The sequence below is a fragment of the Helicoverpa zea genome, chromosome 4 (assembly GCF_022581195.2).
Source record: "Helicoverpa zea isolate HzStark_Cry1AcR chromosome 4, ilHelZeax1.1, whole genome shotgun sequence".
NCBI lineage: Eukaryota > Metazoa > Arthropoda > Insecta > Lepidoptera > Noctuidae > Helicoverpa > Helicoverpa zea.
Window position 1 is genome coordinate 4,530,111 of NC_061455.1, and position 25,535 is coordinate 4,555,645.

Genomic DNA, 25,535 nt, shown 5'->3' on the forward strand with positions numbered 1-25,535 from the left:
TATCCACCATTTCGTCTGGTATTGTGAGGTCTCCCTTCCATTGTATGCTCCGGGTCTCGAAGTGGCAATTAAAGGATTATTTCGGATCAATGAGCACTAGCTCGAAGGGCCACTTATCCCAAAGTTTAAAAAGATCGGATTAGTTCCTTTCAACAGAAGACATCACAAAAAATATCAATGGTGTAAAAACTACTTAAGATAAAATCCACAATGTACTTTAATTTAAATGTAGGTATTATATTCAACAATCGTTTTTTTGCAGTTCCTATATCTTAGAACTGTTTATGCTTGCCTTGATATCTCAAAAAATATTAAATTAAAGCGTCTTGTAATTAATTCAGGATTGACTGGACAGCTCCCTGATAAAAATACTTTCACACGATGTGAAACAACAAAAAAAAAACTAAAAGCTTTTACTATCCAATAAACGTAAAGGCTTCCAAAGCCTTTACGTCAAAGATGACACCCAAGAAAAAAAAAACTAGAAATTGAATCGTGAAATTCCCGACAGTGATGGAATTATATTATGGTAATAAGTATGATTGAACATCCGGCACCAGCTTATTGTAAGGCGACATTGCCTGCTGGCTGTTATTAAAATCTTTTATAATTCTACCAGTACCCAATATAACATGACCGGTGGTAAAATATGGAACTAAAGCTAAAAGTTCTGGATTTGACATTTGTTTGACAGATTCCTTTGCGCGTGGCGCCGATCTCATGTGTCAAGTTAAATTAGACGTCTTGTGTTACATGCCGGAAACCCTCACAATGTGCCTTTGTGATGAGAGATAGACCATATCATTAGACCCAGTCTGGTATTCGTCTTTCATGTCATTTTTTGTGACTATTGTTGTAATAAAAGTATTCCCATCTCCGTTGACGGAAAAGGTCATATCATGTTCCCCGAAATGCAAATACTCCTTTGGTTCAAAGAAGAAGCTGACTTTGTTTCACGTTTTCGTTTAATCAAAGCAGATACACATTTCAAGATGACTGGTAAAACTAAATTATGCAAGCAATAAAATATTCAAGTCACCCATTTACATTGAAAAAGTTGTTTCTTCCCGTTGTTTATTTTTATGGATTCATTAAGGTGATGTTCAACTGTTTATTTACATTGTTACTTTTAAAACACGATCCAATAAGGCCCAACGGCTAATAAAAGCATTTAACGATGGACCAGATGTGGGGCATTTAACGATCGTAATAATATAAGAAATTCTTCGTATCATGATACCAAAGATCACGACTTCAATTCCGTTGGCAATAAAAAGTTTTCTAACGCGTTCCACTTTCAATAACTATATTTGGTGAAAAAATTGTTCCACATTGTAATTGAATGGGGCGTAAAAATTGAATTAAATGGGACTAGTTATACGAAGAGATATGCCTGTTTTGTTCTTTTTTTTAGCTCCGAGATTGTTGGTTTGAGTAAAAAGTATCTACTCCCGGTGATACGGTAAATCGTAGCGTATTTAAATTGGCTACTACGGTATTTGCGGGTAAACCATAAATGTGCCAGTTCTTCGATACTATTACATTCTTAACCGCAACGAATGAAGCAGGCTTTTATTTAGATTAGAGGATACCTTTAAGGGTATCGGTATCATGTTTTATAAGTTCAGTCACCGATTTTATTGGCTTCACATATCTAAGCATTACTTGATACTGGTTGACTTTAATTCCATAAATTTTCTCAAATAAAAAGAATTCCATTCAATTACAAGTTTAAAAGTGACAGTTAAAATTCCTTTTTTAACGATAGCCTTAATTATAACGCGATGGAATGCTCACGAATTCGCTCACAATCTCTTCATTCATTCTAAAGCACCTTTTATTTCTCCAACCACAACTTTTGACCAAATCTGTCTGCGACGATAGTTCATTAAATTCGGTTTAAAGTGATACGACACTACGGCGCAGTCATAATTTAAATTTTAACAGCTTTATGTCATTTGAATTCATTTTGTAGAAACTTTTAAGGCCTTATGTAATCAACTGAAGCCATAACTGTCTCGACGATGAATAACGTTCATTCGTTCATTCGGTCTTCATTCCCACGCGTAGGGGTGTTAAAAGCCTCTATTATTATAATCTGTATTGCCACCTCGATAATTCTTAATTAGTCTCTTTGATTTATTTCGTGCGTCGAACGTTTGAAATTTGAATGTGGAACGTTATTTTTTCTTCTCCAGCCAGCATCATTTAGGCAATTTCAAAACGGCTGTAAAAAGTTTTGTTACAATTAGTATATCAACATCGTGCCTCACGTTACCAAATGACTTTTGTAATGTTTCTTTTTACTGGTTTCTGCTCTTCTGTGTCTGTTAATAGCTCATTTGACTTATGGGGGCAGATAAAAAAATCTTTCCTTGCTGGTTTTTACTGTACACATTATATTATATTGTATTAATTTCCTCACATTATATTGTATTAATTGATATAATTAAATTGGAATACACATCATTATCGGTGCGGCGTGAAAAGAAGTCAATGACAGTGTCACAATTAGGTTTTTTTTGGTGTTTTGTGTAACGGTGTGTAACAAATAGTTCTCAGGTAGTTGATACCTCGTCAGGTAAACAACAATCAGCGGTATACCGTAAGCACATAATAGGCACGTAACTCACCAACATTGCGGACGAAACGAAAGTCCCATTTATCTGCGACACGTATCGGAATTTAACTTGTAAAAGAGATTATTTGACCGATTAAAGTGGCTAAGTGAAATTAGTTTTAGTTCTTGTAGTGTAACTGTTGTTTTAATTAGGTTTCTGGTGTTGGTTTGTGTGGTTTTAACGTACCTGCAAATTAATTATTTATGTTATCCAGTGTACCTAATAGAAAAATTAACTATACACCTATACTTTTTAATTCAAGTTTGAGAAAAAATCTTGAATCAAAATAATGCCTAAATATAATACCCAAATACAAAACAGAATAAATTACCACAAATTAAAATTAAATTGCTTAAACAAACAAAAGAAATTGATACACAATCGATAACCAAAACTACAAACACGACTACATACATTAAAGTATAGTACATCATTGTTTCACATTACTATGTACGTTAAACAATGGTCGAGTGGGCAGTGTTGAGCAAAAATGCTCACATTGTGTAAGCGAGATGGTCTCTCGAACGATTGAGCAATATGACATAAATAAGGTAAACCAGAACTTAAAGAACCGTACACCAATCTACAAGCCTTTTAGACTCCTTCAAGAGGACAGGTCTTTAAAAGCTGGTCAAAGGAAACTTCTTCAAAGTGAATGCTAAATGAGAAAACACTAGTTTTCATTAAAGTATTCGAAGCAACAATCTCTGAAGAACTGAACATCGGTTCACTTGATTAAAAACAAAACACGATCGCTCATTTACGGTACCAGATAGTTTAGAAATAATTGAATGTGTATCGGGTCTTTAGGAGTATTTTATAAAGCGATAAATAAAACATCTAATTATATTATGTACACAGCTGTACATGCTATAACTAAGTAAGGGTATTTTTTTAAAATTACATAATACCCCAACATATTTTTGAATAACATGACAAAAACGTCTGAACTATGTACCTATATTATTCTATGGGTCTTTCATGTTAAGTTCAGTTGTTTTGAGGTATTTGCGTAGGAGTTTGTCCGCTGTAATTCTACTATCGTATCTATTTCTACCGCTACACAACGCCGCTCTTATCTGGATTAAATAAAGAAATATTCCGATTTTTATTATGTATGTACACACAGTCGTTCTATAATTATAAATATCCTGCAGGTAAACCATCTACTAATTTATTACAATTACTTACATGTAAAACTTATTGAAAAGCTTGCAAAATAAATTACAACCAACTGCATCGTCCGATAAAGCAATCAATTCAATTCCAGAACATTCTATCCTTCTAATTAAAACATATAGTTTGAAACGCGATTCAATAAAAGTGAAATGAGCTATAATGAAGAAATAATGGTCGGTGATTTGTTACGGCATGTTAGGAGACGTGACCAGAGAAAGTAGGGCTTAGTGCGAATTTATCAGCACTGGGATAGTCGATAGTTGTAGACTTGTGTAACATTACAAAAGCTACTTCATACAAGCTAGGGTTTGGTTCGCTAGGTTTCTTTTTGGCGTGTCGTCACGATGGTAGATATGTACGTACCTATTTATTTATAGGTTAGGTAGTTAGTCTTAGGCCCGTGTTCACTGACAACATAACCGTCCTCTTTTGAAACATGTTTACCCACTGTGAATTTTTGGCTTTTAATTTTCAAAGTAAACAGTTGTTTTCAGAAGTCGGATATTTGGACATGTTCTCGGTGAAAATAGGCTTTAGTCATTCATGAAAATGATATTGAGGATGTCTGTCTAGGTCTCAAAAGTTTTATTTTTCCATCAAAAATCGCAAAGCTTTAGAATTGAAAATGAGGCTTAAATAGGAATTTATTTTAAAAGTTGAAAGCATTTGATATTTCAAGACCGTTAAAGTAGGTTGACAATCCGTACGATAAAATTATAAATTGAATTGATCCGTTAAATTGAAATTGCTTGAAACGGAAAACCGATTAAATTGCTACTTTTTCACAATTCTTGATGTCATAAAAAGATATAAAGAAACATTTAACTATTTTACTACTGCTTACTTTCGAGATTAGATAATTTATGACCATGTTATGTTATCAATCGTGACAAATACAAATACCTTGATACGAAATAAAAATGTAATTGAATAAGTCATTAATCAATTATAATTATATGTGGAGCATTTATTACAGCTTCGTAAGTTACTCAACAATTTGTTTATTTGCATCTGATAATGAAGTTTTATGATACTGCGTTTCGTTACTTCTAAAGCTGTAAAAACTTACGTAATAAAGAATAACACGGTTATATCAGTTATGTTTGAGATTATTATCTGTTAAATGTTCAAAGGATTTCCTTGTTTATATTGTTCATTAAATTTTCAAATAAATTGGCTTTGTCTGCCAATGTAATGGGGAACAAATCACTTTTGGCAGAAATGAATGGTCCGGGTTAACAAAAGTTAGTCTTTTAGCTTATCCATCACAGTTTATAGAGGTCCGTTTTGTTTTAAACAAATAAATCCTTGTGGTCTTCAGCCCTAACATTGTGTTTAATTAAATTCGGAATAAGCTTCAATTTTGCTCATTTATACTTTTCAGACACTCATTTTAAAATAAGGGTAAAAAATATTAATTAAATCTGGCCCTGAAAGGTAAATGTTTGTAATAAACTTTATAATTCTGTATTCAAATTACTACAGTTGCTCACGGAAACACACTTTAATAGCTTCAAAGAGTTATGTTGGTGAAGTTATTTTTTTTATTATGAACTAACAATGTTATAGTGTTATTCTGTAAGCACGGGCCAACTTAGCCACTACACAGTTAATGGGGTCACCAGAGGTCAGTTCGCGTGATTCTCGCTATAAAATTACGTTTTTGTCCAGATTTACCGCGCCACGATACCCCCTTAAATGGTCATGATTAACTGCACGACATTAATAAAGTTTAATAAGTTCCTCCAAGTTGGCTACAGCTAGTCCATTTGCTGTTACTGTTACTCTATATTAACTGACCTTATCTCGGTCGATATCTTCATGAAATGATCGAGAATACGAATCGATATATTTTACTAACAATCTCCAATGATCGTCTGCTTGTGTTTGTGCAAAATGTCTATTTCATAAAATAACCCAGCGCCTCATTAGCGACATGGACAGGCAATTTGTTTCAGTACGTTATTGCTGTGAAAGAAAAATCAATAATATTACTACCCACGCGTCCGTAGATGCCGAGGCCAAACTCATTCTATTACCTAATATAAACTTGTAACCCAATACAAATAAAAATAAACTACTTAAAGTGAACTCTTACGCAGCAGAAAAACCTCATGAGATCACAATTATGTTAATCTCGGATTTAGTTAACACCTCCCAATATAGGATTAGGTGGTTTAATCCCATCACAAAACTCGCTTGACTTCCTACGATTTCAGTTTAGTAAATTGATCCCTCGGTATCTTTTACACTATGAACATTTCGCTTGTTTTATTTTACTGAGTACACACAATCGAACTAATACGCGTTGAGGGGTGATACTAAAACGGGTAAATTAGCAATAAAAGTTTATAGACGGGATAGCTGGAGGCTGGGAACCATGACCCGGTATCTTAACAAATCGATCGCCAGCGCATAATGTTACGTTGTTACGAGATTGTATATTAGAATTTATAATAAGCACGAGACCGCGAGGCTATCTGTCGGCGAGAGGCTCACGTCCGCTCCTCACACACTCAGTGTTATGGTAATGGGGAGCCGTGACCAAAAGGGAACAACGCTCTATTACGCGCTGCGCCGGGGTCGCTCGGTCGCGCGGCCGGTCGCGTCGCTCGCTCGGACGACATCGTGCGCCTTCCATTTTTGCCGCATATCTCCCGCTGTTAGGGACTAAAGCCCCAGGACCGACCGACCGCTACTTCCCACTTCAAAACGAAAGCTCTCATAAATAATAATGACAAATGATATTCTACTACGATCGCAGTACTCGTTACCATTTGTGGTGCAGTTCACGCCTATAACTTTTTATGGGAATGTTGTGGCTATAAATAGATTGTAGTTACAAGCCAAGTTACCTGCTTTGAGGTTTACACCAAAATGTTCGAATCTACCTGAGAGAACAAGGCTGTATCCTCGAGAATACACATTACCATACCATAAAGCTCATATTAATGTCAAGGATAAACGGACTGTCAGATGATTTAAAGCTAAATTCTCGGTTCGCATGGACTCAGAGATAATGATACCTTAATTGCGTTCCTGCGCTTTCCCGAATGATCGAAAGGCAGTAATAGCTCTCTGTCTGCCCGAAATGACTTTAATTGGCGTCGGGAGATGGCGTATATTTCAATAGACTTTGTCATTATTGTTCGGAAAGTAATAATTAAGTATCGCTCAAGTGTTTACAGTTATGGAGGAAATTGTTGTTTTTATTGAATAAGTTACAACATTTAGGTGTGGTATCAAAATGTTGTCGATATCTAGGGCTAGATGTAGTGTAGTTCACAGTCCGGGTTGAGCACGCGACAAGATTTAGTGTCGCAGGCGGCGAGCGTTCGCGTCAGACAAATATTTCACCTTGGTCGCGGCGCCACGAGGAAACACCGATGTGACGCAGACCACACTAAACCTTGCTTGCGCTAAATCAAACTCCCGGAGCCTTTACGTCCACATTCGTCTTGCGAGATTCACCTCTAAAACACTAGCCTCCCTACCGACAAGCAATAACTTTTACTGCTGAATAATTGCCTCTCAGACGTTTGGCCGATATTAATAGCCCTCGCATACCGACCGTATACATCCTACAGTGAGACGCCCTTCAAACAAAACAAACGTAAAATCTTGAAAATAATCGTCTAAATAGAAATACGATACATATCGGTATCGTCGTGTCAATTTCCGTCTGCGATATTTTCTTCGCAAAATGTTTATCCGAAAGTTGCGAAGTTAGACATGTTCCATGTTAACGTGCCAGTGAACTTGTTCGTAGTTGGTGTTACTTACACAACTGCAGCGCAGTAGATAACACACAAACAGACAACACGAGAATAGGTTTATTCTAGTTCGCCGGCTGGATTTTGTTTTAAAATAGTTATGCCACTGTTCAAGGAATACGAGAAAACCAACAACAGTTTCGTAATGCTTTGGGCTACTTAAAGAAATAACTGTATCTATTAACCTATTGGAAGTGATAACTTTCTGTAACGAAACACAATAAATTTTAGCTAGCGTAAATAATAAATAACATCGAGCAAATAATATTATAGATTTGTAATAAACTAGTGAGTTATGGTGTGCGCTTAATTATGGTTATTTTATCGCACAATGCTGATCCGAGATTAGAGACGCAGGTTGCGTATGAAATTAAAATAAAATTGAGTTGATAGCATCCCTAACGGAGTTATTACGGGCGAGCCATAAAGAGCGGCTACTTCCTGGTCGGCACACAGAAGCGGCGCAGTGGTATGATTTCATAACTCGAATTTCCCTTTCGCAAGGCTTGCTAGGTCTGCGGTCGGAGCTGATCCCGAGAATATCACGGAGATACGGCCAATTTATAATTTAATGCCCGCTTTGCTCGCTCCCGACATAATCGTACGAGTAGATACACGGACCTAACTTTTGATTTCAGCTATTCGAATTATGATTTACTGAGTTATGTCTAGATAATGAAATGGGTCGCAGCGAAACCTCGTTTCCGAACTTGTAGCTGTTCGTCGAGTTGGTTCTGATTTAACTTAGTGTTGGGGTCGACTACGGAAACTTTGTCATTGTGTTTCTTGCTTTCCGAGTACAGTAAAATTTACTAGATTAGTTCTTTTTACAAAAAAATATATTTCGTATTGAATATTTACTTCGTAAGTTTACAAAAAAAAACTGGGACAAGGACTGAAAAACTAGACTAAGAAAAACTAATCGAACTATTTTTCTATTTTTAGTACTAAAGCCTCTTTATTGATTCCCCTTGATCAAGGTTTCAATAACATTAACAGTTGCAAAAACTCCCATGGGAAAATCCAGTCGTAAATATTTTTCTTCAGCATTCCTAATAATTAAAGACTACAAACAAGCATCACCGCAGCTAATAGCATTAACTTCAGTTAATACTAAAATTGGAGAGTTAATTAAATAATGTTGGAGAGCCAGTTCTTATAACATTACATCTTTTTACACATAAAACTTTTCTTTAGCGATTGTCAATTTTATTCAGTTCTTTGCAACAACGGATATGTATGTATGTGATTTTGGTTCTAAAAGACAATGAGTAATCAGGAAAGTCCTCTCACAGGACCCGTAAGGAAATGAATCTTAAGCCACACCAAACAGTCCTATGTAACTCTCGTTCATCATTCATGAAAATATACCTACGCCGTGTCTAATTGTTCGTTATACATCCTACTATAGTTCGGCCATTCAGAGAATGCGTTCCTGACACGACGCGATTGAACTGACGACGTAATAACATTCATTGATTATTGATATAATAATGTTGTTTTTATGCTCCTCAATTGTTAAAACGGTAAACAACCAGCAAAAATATTTTTATCGTACTGCAACGCCATTGCAAAGTTACGTCGTCAGTTCAATCGCGACGTGTCAGGAACGCATTCTCTGAATGGCCGAACTATAATATTATAATTGTGAAAGTTTGTGAGAATGTATGGATGTATGTTTGTTATTCTTTCACGCAAAAACGGCTGGACCGATTTGGTTTAAATTTGGTATGTAGATAGGTGATATCCTGGATTAACACATATGCTACTTTTTATGAACACCATGCGGGCGAAGCCGCTGGCGGAAGCAAGTTTACCATAAAATAGTCTTCACTGCTGCAATGTTCATCCAAATTGGTTTATATTGGAGTTATTACGAGCTTGATCGTTAACCTAATGCAGTACCTATTTGTCAAAATCTCTGTAAGTAGTTACATAACTATGTACCATCTTATTCTTTGCAGGAAAATACAAACTTCTAACAAATTCTTTGTTTCCAGGATGACGTTCGCCTTGGCGCTGGTAGTGGTTTGGTGGGCGGTCGGCGCGAGCGCCGGCGAGCCGGTGTTCGACCCGAGCACCCTGATGCGGCTGGTGCTCGTCCCGGCTGACGTGCCCGTCGGCTCAGTCATCTACCGCGTCCGCGCCTCCGACCCTGACTTCGATTATCCGCTGCATTTTGAACTTATTGGTAAGGGTTCAAATTAATTTTGATTTTAGTGGTTACTTAAAATCTGAGCCAATTCATTTCGCTCCTAATTTTAATGAAGTTAAAAAAATTGAACCAGGTAAAGCATAAGCAGCCAAGCAATAAACGCTAAATGATGTACAATATAATAGATGATTAAAGCAATGTAAAAGTTAAACAAACCAAAAGTAATTTTTAAGATTTTCGCTTCGCCGTATTATCAAAAACACCAAATAGAATTTGGCCGTGCCTCGACTCAAGCTACCCAATTAGTACGGGATACAAGATAAAGTTTACTAAAGTCAACTCGACAGCTTGTAACCCAATATCAGGGGGCCTGAAAGAAAACAAAGCGTTATTGCATTCCATTAGCAAGAAACCCGAGAAGTTAATTTGTCATTGATTAACGGAAATCAACGTAAACAATTCCTGCTATTCAGGACAAAATCTGAATTGTTTCCTTATTCATAAATCTTGATATGTTCGAACAATGCTAGAATTGGTAACAAATCTGGAAATAGTTACATTTCTGAATGTATTCTTACATGGTCAGATTGCAAGTACAAACCTTACAATTGATCAAATGAATAATTTGAATATTTACAAGAGACCGATGTATTAAACCAATATACCTCTATAGAACCAATATATGCAGGTAGTACTAATATTAACCCCCAACTTCTCTTGTCTCTTCCTCCAGGTCAAATGGGTCGCCTAGACATCGGTGTGGAAACCCTTCCCTGTACTCGATACAACTCAGTTTGCCAAGCCAACATCATCCTCCTGAGGAGATTGGAGCCCGGCCGGTATGTGGACTTCAGGCTATCGGTGCGGAACACCAGAGGACGAAGTTCCAGGATAGCCTGCTCTGTAACTGGGACCAATGCCACAACGCCCAGGGATACCATTTTTCCTCACCAGCCCGGAATCATTTTGGTGCCAGAGGTAGGTTTAGTTGTAACACATTAATTTGTTGGTGATGAATGAAGTCCAAAACTTATCAAGTAAATTGATTTTATCTTACCGTCTTTTCTGCAAAGCTTAGTTAAAAGCATTTGCCAATCTTCACAACTTATGATCCATCAAATTATATGAACAACCTACGATTACCTTCTCCCGCTATGAATATAAAAAACCACTTCATTTAACCTATCATAAAACAGTCTGTAATTGAAATACTGCAATTTTCTCCTTCATTATGCACTCTTAACTGATAGTTCTAGTAAACGTAAGTGTAAAGCATCATCGAAAATTGCTTCAAAATCAATTTCTGTAAAGAGGGCTACAAACTCTGAGTATGAGAGTTTATCACTCCAAATGACACATGAATGGCTCATTAGAATTGCAAAAGTCTCGGAATAAAATAGCCGCATTAAAAATGTCGGCGGTTATAAAGATGTTCATTTGCATAGTCCAGTTATAATGGCGGATTTACGTGGAAAAAGCACCTGTCGGTGTTCAGGGCAACAAATGAGGCGCCGAGAAGCGTGCCGTGTGACGCCGTGATTGATGATGATGATGACGTACGTGCATTCTGGCACAATGGACGCCAGCCTCATATCCAAATTAGCATTACTCTAGCGCAACATTATAGTAAACGGAGTAGTGAGATGTTTGTTGTGGTTGAGAACGCATAATAAAGTTGTAAATTCATGGAAGAATTAATTTTTTAATTACAGTTTCCCTCGTAATTTTCTTGTCTAAAATTTTCTCATAGTTTAAACATAATTTATGGTTATTGCATAACACTGTGCTACAGTAATTGACTAGCCTATTAGCGAACTTTTACTTTTCCCTAAAGTAAAGGCCTTTTTTATCGCACTCTTTTATGTTTGCGTAACAGAGTCTAACAATTTTTTATTCTTACAGGACGCTAAACGCGGAACCGATCTTGAGATAGTAATTGCGAGAAAAAACCCCGTGACGCCGAAGCCTTTGGAACTCGAACTTTGGGTAAGTAATTTATATTTTAAAAGGGGTCGCGATGGAAGCGATGATTAGGGGTTAGCTAATGATATTTTACGCCTGCGTCGTGTTTGACACGCATTTCGCCGTAACCACATAATGAAGTTTCGCTTGCTCAGTAATAGGGATCATTTTCACGGTGTTATGGCTGACGCGGGATACGCCTTCGCGAAACTCATTTGCTGTTTATGCGGTCGGACCCTCACGTTACGTATACGGAATAGGAAAGATCTAACTCCAATTTTAAAAGGCAATAAATTCAAAAAAATTCATGAAGAAGTTAAGAAACGGTAAAAAGTTACGTAAATTCTTTCCTTTTCAACTGACTCGACAATGTGATGTTCGTGCGAAATAATCTAATTCACGTTACAATAATTGCGAGCATTGTAGAGTACCATTACAAAATGATAATTGTAACAACAAAACGCGTTGAAAGCACAAAAAGATAATAAGGCGAAAGCTTTAATTCGCTCAATTTAAAGTGTTCTTGGTACAATTCGTGCCTCATTTTTGTTACAGTTACAGATGTAGTCAAGCCAAACTGATGGTTATAGTACTCAATAAAGTTAAACTAGTAGCTATGAATACGTTATTTCGCGAATGAGATTACATTAGGCCTCTGCTTAATACATGTAGTGTAGTTCGGTTTCGCGAGGGTCCATCAGCCGGGATGCAATTATAGGGCATTAAGAGCAAAGCGTGTTAAAATTCTCACAGGCCAGAGAATGGCTAGCACCCGACTCGAGGTCGTTTTATAGGCTTAAATGCTATAATAATGGAGATCGTGTCCTTACATGTAGTGTAATTTTAGAATGTCGGTTGTGGGCTGGGTAACATCCAACTGGGTATGCCTAAGTGAATTTACTGTATCGGTCCAGAGCCCTATTTCGATAATGAGTACATAGTATTCGCTAAGTAAGTGGTGGGAAATAATTTCGTTGCAAAAGGATCTCACATTTGCTATGAAAAATAAACGTTTCAAGAAATCTGCTCCATTTCATGGTGAGGTCGTCAACCGTACCAAATTTAATGGAAGCTCAAATTGCGGTGTCAACATTATATCACATCAATTAAAACGTAATTGGTACTTAAATATTTACGTCACTTTATGACGCAAACGATGCTTTATAACTTAATCATTAATCTTAATTGCTTCACTTTCCTAATTAACATTTTTGTTCGCAGGGATCTCCTCTCTTTGCGATCCGGCAGCGGCGGGTATCAGCCGAAAATACTGAAGGGACCATATTCCTAGTGGGGCCACTAGACTTCGAGGCCCAATCGATGTACCATTTGACACTACTGGCCGTGGTAAGGAACTAGTTTATTCAAATGAACCTTATTTCCCTAATTAGGGTTAATTATTCTGAGTTCCTTCACTAGATCAAGCGCGCAATCTGGTACATAGACTAATGATCAGAATTTAAACTGTAATTAATTATGGCAAAACAAGTGCGATAGATTTCGTGGCTTGTCGTGATTCCAACTGATGTATGTTGGTACGCGTGATATTTGTACTACTTTGGGTTTATGTCTCTGCTTTGACCTCCCAATGCATTCTTAGTCTGCCAATGTATAATACAATTTTTAATTCTTTTTCATTGCAAATACCAAAGAATGCGCAATTAGGTCGCAGCTGTTTAAAAAATCTGGATTTCATATTGGAAACAGAACAAGGATTAAGTGCACCACAATAATTAAATGAATTTTATGGCCAATACGTGTTTCATGAATCCTAATTCGCTATTATTCACAATCCTCTTAAATATTCATATGGAGTCTCTTATGCGACGTTATTATATCATTTAAGTTTCAATTCTTGCATAACAATAGATCTAATAAAGATCGATAATTAAGGATATATAAAATTATACAATAGGAACCAAGGAAGTGCCTTTTCTTAGAAGGGGTTCTAATCTGTATGCTAATTAAACATCAGTAATTCAGCCATTAACTAGGAATAGTATGGTGGGCTCGTGCCAAAGTCATATCTTGTACCTCACGTACAAATATTTGCTTAATAATAGCGACTTATTAACATCTTAATATGTCCCCCTAAAAATCTATTTAGAATATAATCTAATTTCTCTTAACCTTAATTTTTATCTGAAGTAATTGAAATTTGCTGAAATTGCCAAAAATAACATGATATAAAGTATCAAAGCTAAAAATTAAAAATAATTCAGAAACGCCAAAAACTCTTAAGAAATAAATTAATCTGCCATTCTAATATTCGTTTCTTCGAAAATATCAAAATACAGGAATAGATCAAGAATTAAGATAGACAGAAGTAGAATGGCACTTAACCTTCAGAAGCCGTTAGGACCCTTTTCAAATAAAACCTCCTTAAACGCATTGACGATTTTATTAACCCTTTCCGAACATAAGGCTGCGTGGGAGTGCGCACATTCTATCGATTAAGAGTCGGCCTATAAAATAATACAAACACACAGTCCTCTTTGCCGTGTGGTCGTGATCTAAGAATAGAACCTATGTGCCCCGTGGGTGTTCCTCGAGGGGATTAGAGGATTTATAACAGGATGATAAACAGTTGATAAGCTGCACTTAGGCTTGTATACTGCCAATATTGAGAACTTCATACTCGATTGGATGATGATTTCTTTGTAGTCTTAAAATAAATTCTGCTTTAGGATGTGGAATAGGTATTTCTTAGTAGTGGTACAGTGTTTTATAGACCTAGAATAAAACAGCTGATTGATTAAACCGTAACATTGCAGGACCGTAGCTGTAACCATGAGAGTATTTCTAGTTTTCTTTAAGATTGAACAACGCCTTTGAAGCTATGCTCCTACTTTTGTGTCAACTAGTTTTTTTTTTGTTGATCAAACAGTTCTTATCCATGTTCTTTACTTCCAGGATCCCTTCATAGAAATAGGCAAGGATACACGCAACATCGCCGGCCTAGAAGTCGTGGTGGTCGTCCAAGATGTTCAGGACATGCCTCCAGTGTTCACTGCTGCTCCGCCCATCACCCATCTGCCAAGGCAGGTGGCTCCGGGAGACATGGTGGTGAGGGTGAGAGCAGAAGATGGAGATAAGGGGGCACCGAGGCAGATCAGATACGGACTGGTGTCTGAAGGGAATCCTTTTACACCGTTCTTCAACATCAATGAAACATCGGGTAAGTTTCTTACTTTTACTACTGGATAGTCATGTATCGTTAGTAGAAGATATATTTTTCTGGTGCTACTGCCAGTTTTCCTACATATAATTATACAACATACTGTTTTTCCATTTCCTCGATACCTTATTAACAACCTCTCTAACCTCTATAAGGCTATACCATTCTTATCTGAATAAGATAACTAACGTGTCTTTCGTAACTTTAAAATCTCTCTTATATTTCATAATTAGAGTACGACACAATGGACACTTTAGAAGCCTATAAAGTAAATATTATCATATTTTAATATGATATAGTCTTACTTAAAACACGAACACTCATTTACATAAACTCATTTTGTATCCGATTCTCATAAACGGCGCACTAAAAGCTTTTTTAATTAATTAATAAAATCTTGAACGTTTCCGGCGTTTTATCCGAAAACCTTTTAACAATGGACCTCATGATATCCCAGTTTATCCAGTAATTAAAATTGCACGTAAGTACTTTCTTTTTGGATTAATTACATAATTAAAACCAGAATTTAGGGTTGAATTCACTTTGCGGGAAACTAAAATGCTGCATTTACCCTTACGTTAATTTTACACGAAGAACATTTAAGTGCTATGGGTCAGCGGCATTTTAATGGCTAGCATGTTTGTTTTGAAGCCTCGCTGCAAGAAACACTCAGCACTAATTTTGTTTGTACATAGACTATGGGAAATCAAATCATTATTATGTTCGATTTCCAACTTTACAAATCAATTCAATTCAAGTCATTTCGCGCACTGTTAAAGGAACAAATGCTATCTGTTAAGCGTGGCCTGGTACTTTTATGTTCTAAAACTGGACCATAAACTGAGAATTTATCAGCTCAACTTTAGCACTAACTTAACCGTTTACCGGAGGTCGTAAAAGAAGTCTAGCAGCCTGTAACGTAACCCACTTCAGCTAAACATTTAGCCTTAGCCTATAATGTTGCTAGCTTAGTTTCTCAGTATTCTAGAAGTATGTTTTTGCAGACACTACTAGGTCAGAGAAGTTTTTCATAGGTTTTTTTTGCTTTGATAAGATCGGTACGTCCGTCGAGCGTCCGGCTTCCGTGGGATATCCTACTTCCTTATCGCTGGTCGACACCACCCCTTATGGCCCAGTTGCTATATATACAGAAGTACCACTGCCCGCAACCTTGCGTGTCCCACTTTACTTTTATAACACTATCAGATTTAGTTTGCAGTCATTTTCCACCAAACTTCCATTTTATGGCAGCAAATTGAATAGCCAAAGTTTGTTTGTTAAGTGTTACAATTAACGTGTAGACAAAAGGGTTCGTAATTAGTTTGAGTTTAAATTAAATGCAGTGTTTGCTATTTGTTTTATGTTAGGTAATATTGCTTTGTTATGTCTGGAAATATTTATGCCCCATAACCTTTATTTGATATACATTCAACGCGTTCAGATGCCTGAAAGCTACTTAGCATAAACAATATGCCACCGCATTGTCACAAGCAGTCACAGTAACTATTCTAGAACTAACTTTGCTCCAACTTTCAACGTACAAGAATCTAAAGTTGAACTTTACATCTAAATTCCCTTAACAATGCCATAAGTTGATGTTGAGTGCGTGGCGGTGGTAGCTCTGACAACACTTAACAATGCGTATTTGTTTGCTAACAAAACTACAAACACGACGGACTTCGAAAACGCTAACAGGGCTTTTAATGCAACCTTGCATTCTGCTGAACAAGCACATAATGGCTCATTAGACCTTACCGGTCGCGCTCTCGCCTCGCCATCCATTGTTTGTAAAGCTGCCCTACCTTACTTCATAATAAAGGCACTTCCTTTGAATAGCGTCCCCGTACCTACGTAGTAGCTGACAATACAATCCCGACTTGCTCTGACATTATCAGCTCGATAAATGCTCGCCTCCGCAAACTTGCCCCTTAGAACCGTTAAAACTTATCGAGGTATCGGAAGACCTGTCGCACTTGTGAATTTGTCGCATTAATCAGACCACACCTTATAAACGTGTGAATGGGTATCAAGATTCAATTTGGTTGGAGCTATTCCGAAGTTAGTGTGAGGACGTATTACGAGTCGGGTGCTTGGTACATACGAATGGTTGTATTGTGAACACCCGCCCATAAAGTTTATTGTGATTCCGGTATAAAAAGTAGGTGGTATATTTTTGGCCTCATTTCAATATTCGTGCTCGCTGTTATTAGAACCTTGTTTTGTTCACTGTGTTTTGAATTAAATAGGTATCTGGGGAATCATTCTAATCATTAAGAAAGCTTTTCTACTCGATAGTAATTACTACATATTTCTCAACGTCGTATTTAATTATCTAGTAATGATTACTATCCACAGGATTCCGCTACACCATTACATTCTTAATGTTTTCATTTTTAACTACAATAATTGCCAGTAAGAAATTACCTGCAGAAGTTTCCTAGTAATTAAATTAATCCCAGTACAATGAATGAATAATGTTCAAGCTTAAAGGTTAAGCTTTGCTATTAAGTAGGAGATAGAAATGAATAAAAGAGGCGATCAATTCTGTTCATTAGTTAAGCCATCGGTCCAGCGTTAATACCGCGTTGGTGTAAAATAAGTGAGCTTTTCCATATAAATGCGACGAAGTGAAGTTAATGCGCATTTAACCTTAAACACCTTCGGTCTTACCACAAAAACTTTTAAACGTCAGTTTATGCCTTGTCTAAAAAAATGTCAAATTATGACGTTGACATACGGTTCATTTTGCAGCCAAAATTTTATTAGACAAGTGTAAAACAGGGGTTAAGGTTTTTGTAGTAAGGCCATTTACATTTAATTACTGTTTTTGTATTTTTAACCCACGATCGTTTACAGAAACATTTGGAGCAATTATTTCCTATATTGTATGACATTTAGATGTCTCGGGTTTAGTTCATAATGATACTTTAAAAGTGGTGTATAAAAATAATCTTGAATCAATACTGGTTAAATAAAAGCACTTTTCTTTCAAATAAAATCTTGAACCATTTCGCTACCGGCTGCAAAAAAAAGATGTACGATTCAAAAAGTGCCTTTTTATTGCTTTCGAACTTGACGAAGTTACTAACCACTTCCTTCAGAAGAGGAAAGATCAAAACAAACCCGAACTAATTTATACCTTAGCAATAATTTATTCGTCCCATTCATGTCTAGCTAGTAAATAATTAATGAGCCCCTCATTTGCCTTGTCACCGCCGACAGATGACGATCTCGGGAGGTTCATATCAAGAGTGGATGCACCACTTTTGTATGCTAATCGGCATTCACGACTTTTTTCTCAAACACCTACTTGGCATAATTAAACGGTCCCAAAGTACCAGGCTGTTATGAATAGAAGCATGTTCTTGCACGTCCAAATTATTATGTCCATATTAATTAATTTCATACATGTTTTTTTTTCGACAAAGATGGTAAATGTTTGTAGTTGTTCGGCTGTTTGAAACTCGTTTAATAAATAATGGAACTTGGTAAAGAATTTCATTATAAGGGGACGCTTGAATGTTTGGGTAACTGACGTATAAAATGTTCAGGGGTTTATTGTTTTTCTTTTCACATACCAGGGTGTATGTTATCAGGGCCTTCTCTTTTGTTAATATCATTTACATTTTTTGTCGTAACTTTGCTTTTAGAACAGCAAATTATTGTCAGAAGGGAAAGCCTTTGAAGGAATACAATGAAAACTATATTTATGCACGAATCCTATTTAATTACTTAATGTAGGAATTATTTTGCATACAGCGCGAACCTATTTTAAATCAACAGCATGGTATTATGAGATAGTCACGATACGCCATCTGTGAGCAAAATACAGAATTATAAATAGGTATTTCGTTCAGTAGGGACGTAGGGCAAATAGGGCGAGATCAGCCTCCATTTCTCGTTACTAAGAAGGGATTACAGGTTTGTCGTATAGATGGCGTTGTATCATCTCCCATCAACACTCACTACAAACTTATTGCTACATATGGCTATCAAAAACAAACGAGCTCCTTGATTATGGCTATATGATACTATGCAAAAGGGTTCAGTCCCAGTATTAAGTATTTACGTTAAGAGTTTTTGTCTAACTTATACCTATAATTGTATCTATGGGCAGTTAATAATTTCTTTGACCATTATTTCAGGTGAGGTAACCCTAGAGCGTCCTATCGAGGAGATAGCAGCGATCTCCCACGCTGGTGCCCCAATACTCCTGACAGTGGTTGCCGAAGAGGTTCGATTGTCGCGAGAGGAGCCCGAAGCCATGTCCTCGACTGTACAGCTTGCGTTCATACTGCCCGAACGAGAGAACTCACCGCCGTACTTTGAGAATCAGTTGTAAGTATTCCTTCTTTTTATTATTAATTAGGGAGTAGGTCCGATTACCGGCGAGCCAATCAAGCATACTAAAATAAGATTTTGTACATTCATTGATTAGCCGAAGCCAGTGCGTATCACTCATGCTTTTGTGTTCAAAACTATATAGTGATCTACTGTCCTTTTCCAGCTACATTACTTACCTAGACGAGAACGCTCCTCAAGGCACAGCGCTGATGTTCAGCGATCCCTACATACCGCAAGTGAACGACAACGACGCTGGCAAGAATGGCGTGTTCTCTCTCTCGTTGGTCGGCAACAATGGAACTTTCGAGATCTCGCCCACTGTCGCTGAGAGACACGCCCAGTTCATCATCAAAGTGCGGGACAATACCATGCTCGATTTTGAAGCTAGAAAGTCTGTTGTGTTTCAGGTACATGCATTGTATACGTTACTTTTTGACCCTAAAATAGTAAAGACGAAATGTACTAACAAGGATATTTTTAAATTACAGATTTTAGCTCAAGAGCTTGGCCCAGCAACGAATCTGTCAGTGACAGCGAATGTGACAGTCTATCTAAACGACGTCAACGATAACCCGCCAATCTTCCTGGCGCAATCATATGACGTGGAACTGCCAGAAAACGTAACCGCCGGCACCAAGGTCGTACAAGTCGCAGCAGACGACGTAGACACTGGTGCATTTGGCAAAGTACAGTTCACTGCCATATTAGGATACCTCAACACATCCCTTAACTTGGACCCTATATCAGGTGTCATAACAGTCGCCACAAATAATCACGGCTTCGACCGTGAAGCGATGCCAGATCTGCATTTCTTAGTAGAGGCTAGAGATAATGATGGAGTAGGTTTAAGAGTAACAGTGCCATTAATTATTAAGTTACTAGATGTAAATGATAACCCACCAGAGTTTGAAAGATCGCTTTACGAGTTTGTGCTGTCGCCGAGTCTGAATAATTTCACATCGGCAGCATTCGTAAAGGCAGTTGACAGAGATTCCGAACCACCAAATAATATAGTCAGATATGAAATAATACAGGGAAATGGAGATGGAAAATTCGCTATAAATGAAGATACAGGTAATTCGTCAAGTCATTGCTTACCATCACATATTTGTTTATACGGAAACTGGAAAATCCAAGTACTTAATATAAATGTTAACTTTCCAGGTGAACTGTATCTTCTAGAAGCGCTAAAAAGAACAAAGAAACAAAACGTTCACAGACGAAGACGTCAATCTAATGATCAAGAGGAAAGCGAAGTATTTGTGCTTACAATAAGAGCTTACGATCTAGGAGTTCCTAGATTATCCTCTACAACAATAGCGAAAGTTTATCCTCCAGAGAGTAAGACTAGGACAATGTCTTTCATAGTTCCTGGTGCTAACCCTGATAAAAAGAAACTAGAAGAAGTTCTTAGTACACTCTCTGGAGGAAAAGTAACTATTATTGATATTAAGCCATACAGAGGCAGTGATAATACTGCAACAGATTTGAACGGTCAGGAATCTAGTCAAGAAAAGTGAGTATTGATTTTACTTTTAGCTAGACCTAAAATCGTATTTCAATGAAAGTTCCGTGAAAAATAAATAAATTGCCTTTTCCAGGAGTGAAGTTATCGCTGTGGTGCGGATGTCTGGAAACACAGCCATAAATGTAGCCAAGCTCCAAGAGCAACTGGCAAAGAATGTAACAATCTACACGACCGGCACTAACTCGGGTGGTGTCTTCAACACTGGTACAGGATCAGGATCAAATTCAGGAAAATCTGATCATGCGTCTACAGCCGACGGTAGTGATTCTGTAAGTATATCTACTATTTCTTCATTTCCTAGGATATGAACTATCCTATTTTTATGGAACTTTCATAATTTATTGTTTTGCATTTTTCAGGGTCTCTACAGAGCAGAAAGTCGGTTATTATTCTGGCTACTAATACTGCTGGCGATATTAGTAGCCCTGGTACTGTTACTCCTTATATGCTGCTGCATATGCGAAGGATGTCCACTTTATATGCCTCCTAGGTAAATTTCAACTCTTATGTTTTGTTATAAGCTTTACTATTCACACAATTGCTATGTTTTAACACATCTATCCTTATCAGGCACCCTACTAATGTTTTAATATTTTTTTCTACTAATATTTCCTTTTTTTTCTTATTAACAGACTGAAATGCACCAACTAATGCAAGTCCCCACAACAGCTTAACACTTTTGTAGGTAAATATTTATTTTCATTTACAAAGCACCATTTATTTTCTTTTAAGTTCCTCAATCTTACCCAAAAAATGATGCTTAATCTAGGATTTTTATGTGAAAGACAGCTTTTTGAGATAATAATATCCTAAAAGCGACAAAACACAAACATTGCATGATACCTAACTGGGAATGTGTTTGAATGTATTCCACAAGTTAACATGCACCACATAATTCATATACTAATTAAGTGTTGATAACAGAACAGATAGGTACATAGAAATCCATTAATAAATTCTAGGAAAAGAGTGATACGTGTCAACTCCACAGAGGACGACGTGCATTTAGTGGTGCGCGACAAGGGACTTGGGAGGGAAAACAAGTCGACGCAAAATATAGAAAATAAGTCAATACAAGCTAATGAGTGGAGGAGGCGCGAGGCATGGAGTGCTGAACAGGCAGACTTGAGGACGAAACCAACGCAGTGGAAGTTCAATAAGAGAAACCACAGATCCAATAAAGAGCCATCTAAACCAGCTTCAACGCCGGGAGATATTCATCAAGAGTTCGTACATACAGCAGCTGACAATGATTACAGATATAACGATAATCGGCAATCATTTCGCAGGTAATTTGAAATATGTTTAACTATTGTTTAGGAGTTATTACATTCAATATACCTAAGGTTAAATATATTTTCCTTGTTGCAGAGATGGACCCAACATTATTTACACAAAAGAAATGCAACTACAAGAAGCATTTGCGAACAAACATAAAGAGTATATCGAAGACTTAGAAAACGGATACGATAGAATCGCAACACTACATTATCAACGTAGGGAACAAGACAACGATTCGATACGTAGACATGAAATAGATAGGGGCTCCGAAGTCGGGGTCTTCCTCAAGTCTGATGTAGACAAAAATTTACACGACAAGACTGATAGCAAAACTAAACACGAATATTCGGAAAAAGTGCGCGCCCCATCTACTCACGGCAGGGATCAATATTTTATAAAAGAGGGAAATACAGAAATTTTAAGATTAGTGACTAGAGGTAAGAATGAAGAAGAGCGCTACGTTAATCTTCCTGCTCAACAACAAAGACCTGTCACACTTATACCGCATACACAATACGTTGTAGTAGATAGCGGAAAAAATCTATTAATGGAACGATTTATAAGAGAACAAGGCGAAGAAGCTAAAAATATTAGAGAGAGAATGAGCAAAGTAACTGACTTAGATAACATTTCGAATGGTAAAGATGCTAAAAGCTACGGACAAAGATCACAAGTAGGTAGCGAAGGGCAAAATCAATTTCATGAGTATACTAACCTTCACCCTGAAGTACCAGGTACAGTGCCTTTAAAAACAGATTACTTACAGTCAGCGCTATTAGAAATGCAAAACAAATCAACAATCCATCAGGAGCTACTAGAATCATCACTCAGAAAACAAAATGAGCTTTTACATCAAATACTCATAGAACGAGAAAGAATGTTACAAAACCAAGAAACTGCTTCTCAAGTTGAAAGTAAACTTGAAACTCAGAGTCTACCTGGCCATTCCGTGATGGCTACCCAAACCGAATGTCACATTGGTACACAAACTGAGCCACAGCTAATGAAGCCCACAAGAAGAAAAGCGAGAAGTGACAATGATTCGTACAGTGAAGATGAATCACAAATGGTTGTAGAAGATGAAACAAAAAAAGTAGCGTGGGTAAAAAAGAGAAAGCCTAAAAAGAAATTAAAACACAAAGATCCCCGGCGAAGTATGAGAGTATACGATTTAAGTAGAAAAATAAAGACACCAATCCTCGAAGAAAGTGAAGTGTCTCCTTCCTTGGAAAGTGAAAAGCATATAAAAATAAGCAAAACCAACGAAAGGGAAGAACATATAAAAAATTATGGCGATATGACAAGAAGCACAGTAACTACATCAAAAAATGAAACCGTATCGTCTACTCAAATAAAAATATCTGACAGTGACAGAAAATCAAGATTAAGAAGAGACGTGTTAATGGAGATTTCGGATTCTATAGACGATAAAGTGGAATCTGACATCAGCGACAGAAGATTAAGGCTCCAGAAACAATTTTCTGTTACAACCGATGATACACAGCTCAAAAGCCCTTTAGCTATCGAAAATGATAGTAATGACAATAAAAGCAGAAGCAGTTCAGCTTCAAAAGACCATCGCAATTTAGTATTTTCAAGACAAGGTTCTTCCACAGAAGCACGGGAAATTGCAGCAGAACATTCTTCAGCAAAGTCAAAATCATCAGACGTAGAGGCGCAGTCCTCTAAATTAGATAGCCCAAGTAATCCAGAACCTAGTAAAAGAGTAAATGAAGCGAGTGAATCAACGAAATCGTCAGAAAGTGTTAAACCGACACAAAAAAGCTTACCACGCTATATGCAATGGTATGGGAAAAAGTCAGCAGCAGCAAAATCTACACCCGCTGAAAAAGTAGTACCGAGGAAACCAAAAAGATCATCGAAAACGAAAAACGATGATGATAAAGTTGGTCGGTACGGTAAGATTATGAATAAAGACACTCAAGGCGACTCAGAGGTAAAAAAAAACTTCAAATCAAAAGAAAGTGAGTTTATTCATCCACGGATACTGAAAGAAGAAAAGGTTACTCCAGTTCCAGAAGGCCCCTTACCAGATGTTCATCCTTTACTGCAACATTCTGAACATAGATATGAACACCAATACGAAAACCAAAATCCTCTATGTTACATACAGCCTACGCATATACCTAAATATTTAGGCCAGCAACCAATGCCGCGGAAACAAGCACCAGAACAACAGCCCATTTATGTAAATCAAGATGATGTTAAAGAACCTAAACAGGATATAGCAGAAAGTGCCTTAACCCACAGTATATCAATATCAACAAGCTACGAAGAAGATCGAAAGAATCCAGAAGTTCATGTCTCTAAAATAAACATAGGAGGCGATAATATTCCCGACATAGCCCATAGAAGTGTCACGTCTAAGATAGATGACAATGATTCCGGTATAGCTATGAATACGTTGGTTCAACAGAATAACACGAAGAGGTTACCCATCACTGAAAAGAAAAGTGTGTTCACAATCGCATACGACGATGTACAAACCAAACAACTTCGACCAGATAGTAGCTCCACTTCTTACTAAATCACTTTTATATTCGTGTCCGTCGATTGAGTGCCTTAAAATCATTGTGAATAAATTAGGATAGTCCCAAAATTAAAGACTCTTTCTTACTCTCCGTCCAATGTTGAAAGTGTTAAATTATTTGATAAAACAAAATGAACTATTTTTACGCTGGAATATTGATATCTTTTTGGCTAATATCCAGATACTTAGAATAAATTATAATAAGCTAGTTTCGTTACTTGTACAGGATTTTAGCTAAAATGAATTCAAGTTCAGCTTTGTATAAGAAGTGTAACTTGATACAACTGCCTTTGTTTATTGACTGGTTTATTATATAATTTTAGAATATTTTCCTATAATAATGTATATAGGCCACATGTTGAAAATATAATTAAGTAATATTTAAATTAATTGTAGCTTTAATAATATCTCTTTGTAAATATTATTTCTGTAATACCTTACAATGCATTCTGATACAGTGTGCAATTCTATATTTGTTATAAAATATAAAGTTATATATTACATATTAAACCGTGAGTATTATTTAATTTTTGTCGTTATTTTACCCTAGTTGTTTCGAACCAAGCTTACCCCTTTATAATCAAAGACAACAAGCTATTCACCTATGCTATGATTACAATGGCCATCAAGAAGACATTTGCACCAGGCAGTGGCTCCCGGTTGTCGTATCATTGAGCATCGATAACATGCATCAATTTCATAATTTAAACAATTCGTCTTAACGCTGTATTATAATTCCAAATTGATTGTCTGAAAAACTTACTATAAACTACCTGAAGATTCATGACGCACAAACTTGCGTAACTCTAGAAATGGTATAGTAGCCGGCATATAAGTTGGCAAGGATTTGGGACCTTTAATGAGTGGGAGCTCGCACATAGTGCACTAAATTATACAAAAAAATGGTCCCTGTTATTGCTTATGCATTAGTCTATGGTTAGTGACATCATTTATTGGAGAATA

At 36.8% G+C, this 25,535-nt stretch overlaps 1 protein-coding gene across 4 annotated transcripts in view; it reads left to right on the forward strand.

The window, feature by feature from the left end:
- The window catches only part of LOC124629571 (cadherin-86C), a 94,860-nt gene extending 69,778 nt beyond the window's left edge, over positions 1–25,082 (forward strand). The window contains exons 3-15 of one of the 4 annotated variants that reach the window (XM_047163034.1): positions 9,574–9,764; positions 10,462–10,706; positions 11,631–11,714; positions 12,912–13,037; positions 14,604–14,868; positions 19,014–19,206; positions 19,376–19,619; positions 19,701–20,286; positions 20,377–20,728; positions 20,814–21,009; positions 21,100–21,230; positions 21,703–22,029; positions 22,112–25,082. In XM_047163034.1, the coding sequence (XP_047018990.1) occupies positions 9,574–9,764; positions 10,462–10,706; positions 11,631–11,714; positions 12,912–13,037; positions 14,604–14,868; positions 19,014–19,206; positions 19,376–19,619; positions 19,701–20,286; positions 20,377–20,728; positions 20,814–21,009; positions 21,100–21,230; positions 21,703–22,029; positions 22,112–24,569 (5,398 nt within the window). In that variant the 3' untranslated portion in view covers positions 24,570–25,082. Of the gene's footprint in view, positions 1–9,573; positions 9,765–10,461; positions 10,707–11,630; positions 11,715–12,911; positions 13,038–14,603; positions 14,869–19,013; positions 19,207–19,375; positions 19,620–19,700; positions 20,287–20,376; positions 20,729–20,813; positions 21,010–21,099; positions 21,231–21,372; positions 21,426–21,702; positions 22,030–22,111 lie in introns of those variants that run through there. The other 3 variants (XM_047163035.1, XM_047163036.1, XM_047163037.1) reach the window with 3 other exon arrangements.
- The last annotated feature ends 453 nt before the right edge of the window (positions 25,083–25,535 follow it).